Genomic DNA, 16,060 nt, shown 5'->3' with positions numbered 1-16,060 from the left:
GACAAATGGTTCGCCACTTGATTCTCTACTCCCTTTTTATCAAGTATCTCTAAGTCAAATTCTTGCAATAAAAGCACCCATCTTATTAACCTTGGTTTTGCATCTTTCTTTGAGATCAAGTACTTGATGGCCGCGTGATCGGTATGCACAATTACCTTTGTTCCCATCAAGTAAGACCTAAATCTTTCAAAAGCAAAAACTATGGCCAATAATTCCTTCTCTGTTGTGGTGTACTTAATTTGTGACTCATTCAAAATCTTACTTGCGTAATAAATTGAATGAAACACCTTTTCTTTCCTTTGTCCTAACACAGCACCCACCGCCCCAATCACTCGCGTCACACATAATCTCGAAAGGTTTGTTCCAATCAGGGGCAACTACCAATGGTGCAGTAACTAAAGCTTTCTTCAAAGTTTTGAATGCATTTATGCACTCATTATTAAAATTAAATTTTTGGTCATGTTGTAGGAGTAGACAAAGAGGTTTTGAAATTTTTGAATAATCTTTGATGAACCTCCTGTAAAATCCGGCATGACCCAGAAAGCTTCTAATTCCCTTAATAGTGGTATGTTTCGGTAGTTTTTCAATATCTTCGAGTTTTGCTTTATCTACCTCAACCCCTCTTTTAGAAATTAAGTGTCTAAGAACAATTCCTTCCTTAACCATGAAGTGACATTTCTCCCAATTGAGGACCAAATCTGTTTCCTCACACCTTTCCAAGCTCTTTTTCAAAATTTCTAAACAGTTATCAAATGATGAACCATAATACAGAAAAATCATCCATAAATATTTCAATGGATTTTTCAAGCATATCCGAAAGTATGGACATCATACACCTGTGAAAGGTGGCAGGAGCATTACACAGTCCAAATGGCATTCTTCTGAAAGCAAAGGTGCCATAAGGACAAGTAAATGTGGTTTTCTCTTGGTCTTCGGGAGAAATGGCTATTTGATTGTACCCTGGATAACCATCCAAGAAACAGTAGTACTCTTTGCCGGCTAATCTGTCCAACATTTGGTCAATGAAAGGTAGTGGAAAATGGTCTTTTTGAGTAGCCTTGTTTAGCCTCCTATAGTCCATGCATATTCTCCAACCAGATACAACTCTAGTGGGGATAAGTTTATTTTTATCATTTGTGATGACTGTGAACCCTCCCTTTTTGGAACACACTGGACTGGGCTAACCCAAGAACTACTGGCTATCGGGAAGATAATTCCGGCATCTAACCATTTCAAAATCTCTTTCTTTACTACCTCTTTCATGACAGGATTCAGCCTTCTTTGAGGTTCTATGGATGTGAAATTCTTATCCTCTAAGATGATCTTATGTTGAGAAATAAAGGGACTAATCCCCTTAAGGTCAACAATGGTCCATCCTAAGGCCTTTTTGTGCAATTTCTACATATCCACTGGTTTCTTTTCTTGATGCAAGTCTAGGGTAGATGAGATGATGACAGACAATTTGCCTTCTTCTCCTAGAAAAGCATATTTCAGATGGGATGAGAGTTGTTTTAACTCTAAGTCAGGTGGTGATACAATAGACGGGGTGAAGTCTTTTTGCTCACTATTTTCCAGCAGCTCAAATGCTGCAGCATCCATTGGGACAATATCATTTCCTATTTCCTCTATTTTCTCAACATTTTCTTCTATTTCCTCATCACACTCTCCTTCCAACTTAAGGTTTTTCTGAATTCCTTCTTCAAAGCACAACTCCTCTATTTCAGCTATTCTTGAACACTCTTCCAAGTAATCAGGGTACTTTAGAGAGTTGAAGACATTAAATATGACCTTTTGGTCTTAAAGTTTCATGGTCAACTCTCCTTTCTGGACATCAATCAGAGTTCTTCCGGTGGCTAGAAATGTTCTCCCTAAAATAATAGGAATGTCTTTATCTGCCTCAAAGTCTAGTATGATGAAATCTGCCCGAAATATGAACTTATCAACTTGCACTAACACATCCTCAATTTTTCCCTTAGGGTATGCTATGGATTTGTTTGCCAACTGAAGTGTAACTGTGGTAGGTCTAGCCTCACCTATGCCTAAGGTATTGAAAATGGATAACAACATGAGGTTGATATACTAGCACATAAGGCTTTCCTTATCTCCTTCCCTCCTATTGAACAAGGAATGGTAAAACTCCCTGGATCTTTAAGCTTAGGGGGTATGCTATTGGTCAAAAGTGCACTACATCTTTCGGTAAGGGCTATAGTCTCATATTCAGTCAACTTCTTCTTCTTACTTAGGATGTCCTTCAAAAACTTAGCATAACTAGGCATTTGCTCAATTGCCTCAACAAGTGGTATGTTGATGTGCAATTCTTTAAACACATCCAATAATTTCTTAAAGTGCAGTTCCTCTTTCTGATTCCTCAACCTTTAGGGGTAAGAAACATAAGGAGGGACTGGTTTGATCACATTCTTGCTTGGAGGTGTTGAGCAAGATGGGTCTTGAATGCCTTGGGTCTTTGTGGTGCACTTTGGAGGTTCAGATGGAATCTTAGCATCAAGCTTAAGGGTCTCTAAAACCTCAGTCTCTTCTAACTTTTTAAAGCATCCTCAGGAAAGAGTAATGGATAGTCTGATCTTGGGAGGACAGAAGTGGTGGTCTCAGATGCTTGCTTCTCTAAAGGTTGGATCGATCTTTCTTTGGCAGGAACCAATGTTGTAGCATCAATTTTTGCCAAACTGGGTGCACTATCTTTTGGCACATTTTTTGTCAACTCCTTCCCACTCCTAAGGGTTATTACTTTCACATGTTCCTTTCCTAGGTCTCTAGGGACTTCTGTATTAATGGACAAGGTACCAAGGGCTCGATTTCTCTGGTTGAGTGCAAGTTAATTGATTTGAGTCTCTAAATTTCTGATGGCAGCACTTTGTTGATTAATCAAAGCTTGATTTTGGGCTTGTGCATGTGCAAAAAGCCCTTTTATCATTGCTTCCAAAGAAGATGATGATTCTTCCTGTGGAGGATGTTTGTTCTGAAAAGGTGGTTGTGAATTCTGAAAACTTTGTTGGTGATTCTGAGAGTTAGAACTGTTTCTATGATGTTGCGGTTGGAAATTAGAAGTTCCTTGTTGTTTATGGACTGGTGGGTTTAAACTGGGACTGTTCCAGGAAAAGTTCGGGTGTTGTCTCCAACTGGCATTGTATGTGTTGGAATAAGGATTAGCTCTGTTATGAACATAGTTTACTGATTCAGAATTGTGAGGACAATGTACATACAAATATTTCCCGCCACAGCACACACACTGCACAGATAAGACTGTTGGAACAGGTGTATTAGCAGCTTGATGGCCTCCCTGACCAGAAGTTAAATTTTTTAGCATGTTGGTCATGGAGGTGAGTTGAGCTGTTAATGCAGTATATGCATCTATATCATGTATCCCAGAAGTCTTTTTCTGTGGTTGAGCATGTGGGTCGGCCCAATACCCATTGTTTGCCGATATCTTTTCCAGGATTTCATATCCTTCATTATAGGTCATGGTTGTGAAGGCTCCGCCCGCAGTCGCATCGAGCATTTGTTTTGCCATGGAATTTAACCCACTGTAAAACGTCTCAAGTTGAATACAGTACAGAATGCCATGGTGTGGGCATTTCCTCAACAGTTCTTCAAACTTTTCCCATGCGTCAGGAACAGCCTCATCGTCCATTTGTTTGAAAAGAAAAATCTCGTTCCTGGACTTAGCGTTCCTTGTTAGTGGGAAATATTTTCGCAAAGAATTTTCTACCATGTTACTCCATGACGGTACAGAACCCAGTGTTAAAGAGTTAAACCATGCTTTTGCCCGATCCTTTAATGAAAATAGAAAAAAGTGAGTCTGAGAGCGTCATTGGACACTCTTGGAATCAGAAAAGCATCAGTGATTTCCATAAAAGACTTTAAGTGCGAATGTGGGTCCTCCGAAGGTAATCCGGAAAATTGGCCATTCGTTTGCAACATGTGAAACATTATCGGTTTTAGTTCGAAATGAAGAGCAGTCATGTGTGGTCTAACTATCCAGAAATTTAATTGCTCAAAATTCGGAATAACATAATCCATGATCCTCTCATTTTTGGAATTTGCCAAATTAATGATGTTCGGAGTTTGTGCTCTTTGTTGCTCATTAGGTTCTGATTTTGTGTCCTTATTGCCCAAATTATTATCATTATGTGGGTGTCCTTGTGGAAAGTTCGGAAATGGTGGAATTGGTGCAAAACCGGCGGTTGGTTTTCCAAATGCGGTATTTCTAGAATAATTGGGGGAGGTAACGCCATGTTTGGAGGGAGTAGAGCAAAAAATGCTCTTTGAGCCCTCCTTCTATGGTGAAACGTTCTCTCAATATTGGGATCAAAATCGAAAAATTCCCTGTGATGTGTCCGTGGCATAAACCACTTTTAAAAACGATTCCAATGGTACTAGAAAAATCAAATCTTTTACTTTACTCAAAATAAAACTTTTAGCTTGCCAATCCCCGGCAGTGGCGCTAAAAACTTGGTCGGTTATATCTCACACCTTTAGACTAATTAAATGGACCACAAAGCAAATATACAATACGGTCCAATGTCGTTTTTCCAAGTAATAAAGTGGTACAAGTACCGAAATATCGTCCACAGAGATTGTAGCAGAAGTTAAATGAGATTCCAATGAAAGAGATGATTTCAGATGACGATTTTGAAAACTTCAGTTTGATGTTAAGGTGAATTAAAACAGAATACATAATATATAAAAGTAACAAGGGTGTAAGACTTAAGGTGAAACCCAAACACAATTTCCAGTAGCCAATGCTGTAGGAATGCTACAGCAAGCAGTGTTTTGAAGCTAAGTTCCACCATCTATTTTGATGGCATTCCTCTCGGACTTCACCATTGCTCTATATTATAGCTTTCCACCCATATCTCTATGTGGTGTCCGGACCAGGGATAGTGACAAGATGATGTTTTCAAAATATATGGATAAACAAATCTCTTTGTTAAAAATCACTCTCTCGAGTCGATTCACATATCATTCGAGTTGGCGTGTGTTCTTATATAGTTCATCTATGAATCTATTGCACTTTGACACTTTCGAAGAGTGACCAACCCGTCGAGAGTTAAGTTTGAAAAACATAATGACAAGTCTTCTTGTCGACAACTTTCTCAGGTCTACCTCTTATGTGATTCAAGTTGACGTGAATTCAATGGCTTATCTCTAAGTCCATGGCACTTTAATACTTTCGAAGTGATCAACCCATCAAGAAGTGTGCTTGGTTTTTATAAAAACTCGAATGAAACAATGGAACGTTGTTTACGAAAACACTTAGCTACTTTCWTTTGGTTTGAAAATCTCACCTTTCCGTCTCACACCCAAGCTATAAAAGCTTAGCTACTCATAACAGAAAGTAAATTGCAAGTAAAATAAATGACGGAAAGTAAATACATAAATGTAAATTGCATAAAGTAAATGACGAGAAAGTAAATGACGAGAATATAAATTGCGGAAATTAAATAACGGAATGTAAATGACAATAAACGTAAAGGAACGTAAAATAAAGAGCGGAAATTAAAAAACGAGAAAGTAAAGATGAAAAACTAAAAATGAAGAACTTGTATTTCTCTCAAAAGATTACTACAAATCACCCTTGTAGAGGGTTGATTTTAAAGCTAGTTGAAGTTTTGGATGGATGATCAAAATGAAACCCAAGCCCTCCTTTTATACCCAAAGGAGACACTAAAAGACAAAAATACAAATCTTGGAGGCTAAGCATCCTAAAACAAGTTACAAAGTAAAATTAGAGTAACTAAAAAGTACAATAACCTGACAAGTGTCTTAACCACAGGTTTTTAAACAATAAGTCAGCTTCTACAGCTGTCTTCCATGAGGAAAAAAAAGGCAGCGTCTTAATCAATAAGCCCTCCAAAAAGCTGCACATTCATCAGATCGCCACTGCACCAATGTTGTTGCATCTTGCTATTTTAACAAAAACTCTCCATTAGCATCTTCCATGAGTACCAACAAGTCAACCACAATATTTAGCTCCATAATAACAAATGTATAAAGAAATTAATAAAAATGACTCAAAGTGGGAATAAAAGTAAACTATTTTAACTAATAAGACGTAAAACGAGTGCTTTATATGTTGAATTCTCAACATACATCACACCCCTAAACTTAAACCGTTGCTTGTCCCCAAGCAAACAAAAGACAAACAAAAAGACTCAATTTAAACAAAAATGCATGACTAAGGCATTAAGTGCCCACCCAATGAGAGTTATACCAAACATGAAGTTCATAGCCTTTCATACTTAGTAAAATTCTACTGACTTCGAGAGCCATTTCAAGGACGTTCGGACTATATTAGCCCCTTGGAACCCCGCTAGAGGCGCTGCCTTAGAACCCTGCAAGGAGCCGTGACCCTCTTGAGGCCTGCCTTATGGTGATCTAAGTTGATAGGGGCAACATTTATGAGTGTGCACTCTACACTTCCTAACTCACTTTGTTTGTCTTATCACCGTAATCTATCTCAACTAAATCACAATTACACCAAATAGTTGATCGATTTGAGTGAGGTGGAGAAAACAACCATCAAGATATTTAAGATAATCTTGAGATTCAAGAATTGGTAATAGTTGGTTTTTCCATAAAAGAAAATTGGTGGAGGTGAGTTTGATGGTAATCATATGAAATAGATTCAGGGGGTTGGATGGTGGGGGCGCCAGAATCCAACAAAGAAGATGTAGAAGTCAATGACACTGTTGACTGAAAGAAGGCGATCAACGGCGATGAGAGTAGAATCGAACATCAGGAACGTTGGTGATGATGCTGATTGGTCAAAGATGATCGCAAGTAGAACAATTATTGTAGATAGGAGGATGCAACGCTAGAAGGCTACAACCATTATGGGCAATTGTTGTCGGTGACTAGCGATTGACAAATGTCAGAACCGGATGGGGAGGATAATCCAAATTTCTCCTAATACCATGAGAAGATGGTTTTTCTCTAATTTCAACCACAACTTGAAAGATTAGTTTTGAGTTCTATTTATACTGAGAATTGTACAAATAACAAGAAAGTAAATAATCTATACAGTTAGTTTCCTAATTGTTGTACAATATGTCTAATACTAAAATCACCAATAAAGCCTTCCTAAAATTTCGTACACGATAAAAAATGATTGTTTAATAATTGTTTTGCATGGACAATTTCATCGACTAAAAACGAGTTTCCTAAAACAAATTTGTCTCAAGCAGGCAAAGAAGACAAACACATTAGTGAAATGCTATATTTTTTCAAATTAAAAACTTAAATGAAAAACTATTTAGGAGATACATACAAATAGTCTTACAAGCGTAATAACTATTAATTTTATCATAATTAAATTAAATTAACAAACTAAATGATTAATATTGTACCAAGGGCGTCTTTAGAGTATACAGAATCTTTAGAACAAGATAACAAGAAAATTTCACCTTGAAGGAAATCGTTAATCATCTAAATGCAGTTCAAGATGATTTACATTAAATTTACTAAAAAAAGTTTGTAGTTGATAATATTACTGGAATATAATGTTTTCAATAATATTTTATTTAAATACGTAATTGACAAACATATACATATATATATATATATATATATATATATAGGGTCATTCAAGAAAGAACTAATTAGTTTATGATAAATGTAAGATCTAATCTCAACCACAAATCAATGGTTAAATTAGGAAACTAGTTTTTTTGATAATTTGACAAAAAAAATTAATTGAACGGTATTTTAGGTGTTTTAAAATTTTTATCTCTCCTCTCTCCTCTCTTCGGCAAACTTCATTCTTGCGAACCTTATTTTGTCAAACACATGATGTACACTGTGATACCCTTCATAAATAACGAAAATAGCGTGATACATTTAGTAAAGCAACATTACCTATATATTGTGTTACACTTCGTAAAAAAACAAAAATATAGTGTGATACACTTCATATAAAATACAAAAAAATACTATGACATACATTATGATACCACTATGATACTAGATATGGTTGATCAATATGATACCATTGTATTACACCCAACGTTACATCTCCGACGATATCTAGGTTACATCCAAAAACCTTACATCTCTGGCGTTACATCTCTGATGATATCTGAGTTACATCTCCGGCGATATCTGCATTACATCTCCGGCAAGATATGGGTTACATCTCCTATCTAAAACGAAATGTGTGCAAAAACCGGAAGCTGAAATCGATGTGGGTGTGCAAAAACCAGATCTATGCGAATATGAATAACAAATACCGATCTGGGTTGTTTTTCTCGATTGGAAGAAGCCATCAAACTGGTTGAGATGCGACAGAAGTTTATGGCAGAAGCCAGATCTGTATGGCTCTCCATTCAACATCTTCGTGCTTGAGATGGAGATGGTTGAGATCGGCGGAGAATGTTTGAGATAGGCGGCGAGAATTGATGAGATCGGGCGACGAGAATGGTTGAGATCGTCGGAACATGTGGAGCTTTTGGAAGGGGATACCAAGGGAGGATCAAGAAACGATTGGCCAAATTTATTTGGAGTTTCAAATTACAAAAAAGATTAAATTTAGGGTTTTATGAGATGTCAAATTTACCAATTTACCATTTGTTTTATTTTAATAAATAATATTAATTATTTAAAATGGTTGGTTCATATTAGATCTCACAATTAACACAAACTATCTAGTTTTCATTTTGATTAGGCTCTTATATATAATGTATTCACTAATATTCTATGTAAATACATGATTAATATATATATATATATATATATATATATATAACAATTTACTAATGCATTTTTCTATTTAAAAGCATTCACAATGTGTTTTGTTAGGAGGTTCTACAGAGGTTTTTTTTTTTCACTTTTGAAAAACCTCATGTTGATGTTTTTCACATAGTGAGAGGTTTATGGTCACAAACTTTTCGTGAGGTTTTTGGTCATAGCTCGTAATTGCACGATTTGTTTTTCAAAGATTTTTGGTATTTAATTAGTTTTATTTATTAATATAACTAAAGTAATTATATTTAAATAATTAATAAATAAATAACATAAAATTAAAATAATTATATTTCTTTTTATATATTTTTTAAATTTATGAAATTACATATTCATTTACATCGTGAAATTTCTAAAAACCATATAAAAATATGTACAAATCTAAGACATATTAATTTTTATAAATACAAATATAAATAATATAAATTTAAAATAATGAGACCTTAAAAATATTATAAAAAAAGTTTGAGTGAAGTTTTTATCATAATAAAATCATATATATATATATATATAGAGAGAGAGAGAGAAAGAGGTTGGTTATTATACAACCCTTTACATTTGTATAACCAATACAACCCAATTTCAACCGTCCATTTAATTTGATGAATATGTAATTTAATAGAAGTTTTAATTGTTTCCAAATATAAAATATTGATCATAATTAATGAACCCTATTCGTCTTCCATAAATATTGAAATCATAATAAATACACTCTCATCATTTCTATAAATATCTCAATTAGTTGGGTTGCATTAGTTGTACAAATAGATATGGTTCCATTTGAAATATACCCTATATATATATATATATATATATTGTGAGATTTGTTAAAATAAATAAGTGATGATAATGAGTAATAAAAGAACTTTGAAAAAACTTGGTAAAAACAACTTCATTATGCATTTGTTTAGCCTTCTTAAATCATCGATCCTTACAAATTACAAGCCATTGACTCCAAGTCAATTGAAATGTTGAATTCACATACATCATTGTCGAACCCCCAACAACCCACCAATGACTTGACTATATATATATATATATATATATATATATATATATATATATATATATATATATTTTTATTAAAAAAATAGTAAATTACATTTTTAGTCCATGTAGTTCTCACTCATTGTCAACTTTAGTTCTTATTTTAAAATAGTTACATTTTTCTTGATTATGGTTGTCACTTTATTACACTTTTGGTTATTGCCACTTGATTTCAATTTTGATCCATCTGAGTAACTCTAGTTACAAAAATCTACTAACTCAAGGGTATTATGGTCCTCTTCTTCTATTTTGTCTTTTTCTTATTTCACTTAATTTAAAAACTCTACTTTTACTACTACCATCAGTCATAAGCGCTCCCTCTCTCTCCTTCTCAACGAAGTCCCTCTCGCACTGTTCATTTTTCACTGATGAACCTAAACAGTAAATCTAAATCCTAAAGCAACCAACACCCCCCCCCCCCAATAAAAAAAAAATTATAGCTGCCCTAGAGCCAACTTCAGCTAGATATTGTATTTTATATGGCTTGTTGTGAAGAGAGCAATGATGTCGTGATTTTGGGTGTTTGAGAATGCTTCCAACAAATTGAGACGTGCTCCAATTCCAATTGTTTCTTTAAAAAAATTGTATGTTCAAATTGTCTTCTTCGGGTTTGGATTTCGAATTTTATGTCTCAATTGTAAACAATGGTCTTATTTTTGCTTTGATATGTGAGTAGATCATTTTAAATTGTCTCTTCTCAATATCGATTGTGAACAATGTGTATGAGGGGGGAGATCGGTGTGGGAGGAGGGTGATAGAGTTGGATGAGAGGTGCAGATCGGTGGTGTAAAAGGTAGGGAGATTGAGCAAGAGGATTTACGGTGGTGAGCATAGGAACCAAAAATATAATTACTTCAAAAAACGGATTAAAGTTGATAATGAGTGACAACCACAATGACCAAAACTGTAATTATTAAAAAACGGAATTAAAGTTGATAATGAATGACAACCACAAAGATCAAAAATATAATTTACTCTTAAAAAAAATTAGAATTAATAAATACTCAATAATATCAATAAAATTTAACACTAGTCACATATTTTTTTGATAGACTTTATGAAATTATGACGTGGGGTCTTGAAAAGCTACACAGAATTTGTAAAGATAGATTTTATGTATTAATTTAAAAAAATACATTTTCCTTGATAAATTATTTTTAAATGAATTAAAATTGAGTTAAAAATAATGTAATTAAAAAAATGATTACAACCATTATTTTCTAAAAAAAAGCATTAATTAATATATTTGGAAGAGATAAAATTGTCCTATATAAAGCCCACCTTCACAGGCTGTTGATCCCACATCCAAACCATTAGCCACTATACCTTTAAACAAGCTCTTTCTCTTTTCCCTTCTAATCAACAATGGCGGCTATGCTTATGAAGATGTCTTGTGCGTTGGTGTTTGTGATGGTTGTGGTGGCGATGTGGTCGCCGGAGGTGGAGGCAGTGACATGTGGTGAAGTCGTGAGCGCCGTCGCACCGTGTCTTGGGTACCTGAGGAACGGTGGTGCTCCGCCAAGGGTGTGTTGTAATGGGGTTAGAGGGATTAGAAACAAAGCAAGAACCACCGGCGATCGGAAAACCATCTGCAATTGTTTGAAGAGTGCTTCTTCGTCTTACCGTGGTGTTAGCGGGAATTATGCCGCGAGTCTCCCCGGAAAATGTGGTATCAACTTCCCTTACAAGATCAGCCCATCCACCGACTGCAACAGGTATAACAAATCACACTCACACCGCAACTCATCATGAACAAAAATGAGCAAGTGTTTTAATAAGATACTACTTTATAGGACTTAAATTTATAGGATCAAAGTAAAAGTATTGTATCTAAAAGTGTTACAATATGTTTACAAGACGTTTTTAAACGTTTTAACAATTTTTTAGGATTCTCTTAAAATAAAGTGTTCTTTTTAACTATTTTATATTGACCATTTAAAAGAATATCTTATAAATACAAGTGTCCTGTAAAAAGATGGATTTACAGAACATTTTCGTAATAAACTAAAAGTTAATTTGGTTTATGATTTTCAAACATGTGAAAACCTTTTCTTGCTTTATTTGGTAATACTTTTAAAATTTTTGTTGTGTAGGATCCAGTGAAGAAGCAAAGGAGGAAAGAGGCACAGAATAAGACCCACAAAAGTCTCTTCTTAATTTGGTGCATTTGCAATTGATTAGTGATGATGTCGGCTTTAAAATCTAGGACTATGTAATATGAAAACATTCGTACAAGTATGAATAAAGTGATATTATCGTTTTTAAATTTATCTGAAAATATTTTTCTTCACTATAAAAAATTACAAAATGTACAATTAATATGGTTAAAGGTGAAGGTATGTAATATAATTCAATGTATTAAATTATATAATACTTATGAAATTTTTTCATGAAATTTTTTAATCTTGTGAAACTGTTTCATATAATTTTTTTTTGATGAAGTTGTTTCATATAATGAAATTTTAATTAAACTGTTTTATGTATTTCTCTGAAATTAAAATAATGAAGATGATAATATCCATGATTAACACCCTCTACAATAATAATTATTAATCAACCTCTCATAATTACAAAAAAATGAACAAAATAAAAAATTATGATTGGTTGAATGAAGTTTGTACAATTTGTACAAATAACATGGTTTGCAAAGTAAACCTCCTATATATTTATTTATATATATATATATATATATATATATATATATATATATATAGGGTTGGGTTCACGTGAGACCAGCCTGTTTTCGTGAGACCCGTGANGACCACATTTTTACACGTAACCTTCACAGCAAAAACACTGTGAAGGTTTAAAAAAATCGAACCTTCACAGCAAAAACACTGTGAAGGTTTTAAAAAGTCACTTTCACAGTATTTTGCTGTGAAGTTTCAAGTGTAAAATGTTGGTCTCACGGGTCTCACGAAAACAGACTGGTCTCACATGATCCCAAGTCTCTCTCTCTCTCTCTCTCTCTCTCTCTCTCTATATATATATATATATATATATATATGGTCAAGTTCAAACAAGAATGCGATCAATTTATGAATAGATGGGAAGTTTCATGATCATATAGTTGAGAATAATTTTCTCACTTTTTATTTATAGGATATTGATTCATAATAATCAGCACACAATATTTCCACCATTTGTTTTCTTACAATCCCCCTCAAACTTGTTGGAATATGTCTGTTAGACCAAGCACAAAGCTTAGTTCAATGAGGTGAGGTCTAAATAGGGCCTTGGTTAATATATTTGCTGCTTGATGCCGAAAGGGAACATGGTTGAGAGAAATAATGTTTCCTTCTATTTTCTCACATATGAAGTGCTTGTCAATTTCTACATGTTTCGTTCTGTCATGATGGATTGGATTTTTAGCCATAGCTATTGCTGATTGGTTGTCACACATCATCTTCATAGGTCCAGAAATTCCACACTTATGTTCCAGTATCAGTCGATTTAGCCAAATTCCTTCGCATATACCGTGAGCTAAAGCTCGAAACTCGGACTCGTCACTGCTTCGAGATACGACATGTTGTTTTTTACTTCTCCATGTCATCAAGTTCCCCAAACAAATGAACAATAACCGGATGTAGATCTCCCGTTAATAGGGGATCCGCCCTAGTCCGCATTTGTATAAACTTCGAGAGACCGATTGAGTGTTTTCTTTTATATTAATCCCTTTCCAGGATCCTTTTTTCAGGTACCTAAGAATTCGAATCGCATCCTTCATATGGTCCATTGAGGGATTGCTTAAAAACTGACTAACAATCCCGACGGAAAAACTTATATCAGGACGAGTGTGTGTCAAATCTATTAACTTTCCCATCAAGCGTTTGTATCGCCCTTTATCAGTTGCTTCCTCTTTAGTCCGAGATATCAATTTCGTATTAGGATCCATAGGAGTTTCAACCGGATTGCAACCACTGATGCCAGTTTCATGCAGGAGATCCAGGACGTACTTGCATTGAGAGACAAAGATCCCCTCTTTCGACCTGGCTACTTCCATTCCTAGAAAGTACCTTAGTTGTCCAAGGTATTTGATTTCAAGTTCTTTGGATAAAAGAATTTTCACTCTTCTCATTTCTTCTTCTTCATGATGTCCTGTAAGGACAATATCATCAACATAGACAATTAGCAAAGTAATTTTCCTATTTGGGAAGTGTTTGATGAACAACGTGTGATCATCTTAAGACTGTGAATAACCATCTTGTTTGAGCACTTTAGAGAAGCTGTCGAACCTTGTTCTCAGAGATTGTTTGAGCCCATATAATGCCTTCTTCAACTTGCACAATTTTCCTTTTGTTTTTTCCATTTCAAAATTGGATGGTACATCTATATACACTTCCTCCCGTAGGCTTCCATTCAAGAAAGCATTTTTTTCATCGAGCTGGAATAAATGCCAGTCTTGATTGACAACAATAGACAATAGAACACGAACAATATTAAGTTTGAACCCTTTTGCCACTAGACTAGCCTTGTATCTATCCATGCTTCCATATGCATTATCTTTTATTGAAAAAATCCATTTACATCCCACGGTTTTCTTACCAGGTGGCAAAGATGTTAGGTGCCATGTGTCATTCTTTTCAAGAGCATTGTATTCATTGAAGGTTGCTTTTCGCCATTCTGGTACCTTCAAAGCTTCATAAACAGAATTCAAAATCGCAGTTTTATCCAAGGAAGTCACAAAGGATCGAAATTTCTTTGACAAGTTTGAGTATGAGATACAACTTCGAAATGGGTGTTGAGTACATGATCGAATCCCTTTTCTTTGAGCAATGGGAAAATCTATCTTCGGATCATTTGCTATTATCTCCTCTAACTCTGATTTTAAACTCGATTCTGTCTCATTGTGTAACCTTTCAGGATTGACTGAACTAGGGAAAGATTCTTGACTTTGCTGGCTTCGTTCTAGTTCCAAAGGTTTTTCTCTTCTTGTATAAACTTTTATTTCTTTATCAGGGAGATTAAGGTGTTTATTTCAGACAGACGACTTATTTCAGACGAATCAAGAGAATTTTGAGGAGACGATGCACGAGAAGGATGACTTGTTCTTGAGTCAAAGATGGTTGTCCATTCCCAATTTTGTGATTCCTGAGTGCTATTCTCCCCCTGAATTGCAAAAATGGGAAACAACTATGTATGCTTAAAGAATGTCACATTCATAGCTTTATTGAATTTGTGTTAACGGCGAGTAACATTTACAGCCTTTTCATTTGCTGAGTAGCCAAGAAAAAGACATTTAAAAGAGATAGCTTCAAGTTTGATGCGATTGTGAGGGTGAACATGAACGAAAGCAACACAACCAAAAATTTTGAGTGGGAACTGAGGCACAAGTCTGGGGGTTGGGTTGATTTCATAAAATTTTTGCAAGGGATATTTAAATGTAAGGACACGAGAATGCATTCGATTAATGAGATACGTGGTGGTTAGAACAACATCGCCCCAAATATTTTTAGGAATATGGGTTTAAAGGAGTAAGGCTTGAGCAATTTCGAGGATTTGACGATTTTTGCGTTCGGCCACACCATTTTGTTGTGGTTTGTCCACGCATGAGCTTTGTTGAACAATTCCATGAGATTTGAGATAATAACCAAGATTTGAATTGAATAAATCCCTAGCATTGTCAGTTTTGAGAATTTGAATATTGGTTTTGGACCATGGCATGAAAATGTTGGAATATGGGATTAATTTCAGTTTTATCCTTTATAAGAAATGTCCAACATAATCGAGTATGATCATCAACCAGAAGTAAAAACCATCGAGCACCCATGATATTTGGGATCTTGGTTGGTCCCCAAATATCACCATGAATGAGTAAGAAGGGGTGATCTGGTCTGTAAGGTGGTGGAGAAAAAGTGCTACACGTGTGGTTTGCGAGTTGGCATACTTCCCAATGTAAATAGTTCTGATTTATATGAAAGAACAATGATGGAAACAAATATCTCATATATGAAAAATTAGGATGACCTACACGAGAATGCAACAACATAATTGCACTCTCTTTATTCGACTGTAAGACAGACTTAAATCTACGAACATGCTCTAGCGGAGGCTTGACACGAATCTTACTAGTTGCGGAGTCGGGAGTTGATGAAGTGTTTACATTGAGAAGATATATACCTTCACGAAGTTCAACATTGCCAATCTTCATCCCCAAGTTCATTTCCTGGAATACACAATATTTGGCAAAAAAAAAACTTAGTTTCAACATGGAGATCACTTTTTAATTTGCTCATGGACATAAGATTACAGTCTA

The 16,060-nt window shown here is 34.9% G+C and overlaps 1 protein-coding gene and 1 non-coding gene across 2 annotated transcripts; both read left to right on the top strand.

The window, feature by feature from the left end:
* Nucleotides 1-3,575: 3,575 nt before the first annotated feature.
* LOC112513910 lies at nt 3,576-3,682 on the top strand. The gene has a single exon (XR_003069370.1). It is a non-coding gene; the product is annotated as a small nucleolar RNA R71 (small nucleolar RNA).
* A 7,422-nt stretch (nt 3,683-11,104) lies between these two features.
* On the top strand, nt 11,105-12,082 carry LOC112513101 (non-specific lipid-transfer protein 1-like). Its single transcript, XM_025119244.1, has 2 exons — nt 11,105-11,519; nt 11,898-12,082. Exons 1-2 carry the CDS (start codon nt 11,170-11,172, stop codon nt 11,905-11,907), a joined length of 360 nt encoding a protein of 119 aa, XP_024975012.1. The 5' UTR covers nt 11,105-11,169; the 3' UTR covers nt 11,908-12,082.
* Nucleotides 12,083-16,060: the final 3,978 nt, after the last annotated feature.

This window comes from Cynara cardunculus (genome assembly GCF_001531365.2).
Source record: "Cynara cardunculus var. scolymus isolate 2C chromosome LG 5, CcrdV1, whole genome shotgun sequence".
NCBI classification, from domain to species: domain Eukaryota; kingdom Viridiplantae; phylum Streptophyta; class Magnoliopsida; order Asterales; family Asteraceae; genus Cynara; species Cynara cardunculus.
The sequence above is the reverse complement of the archived record's forward strand: the minus strand, read 5'-3'. Positions and strand labels throughout refer to the sequence as shown.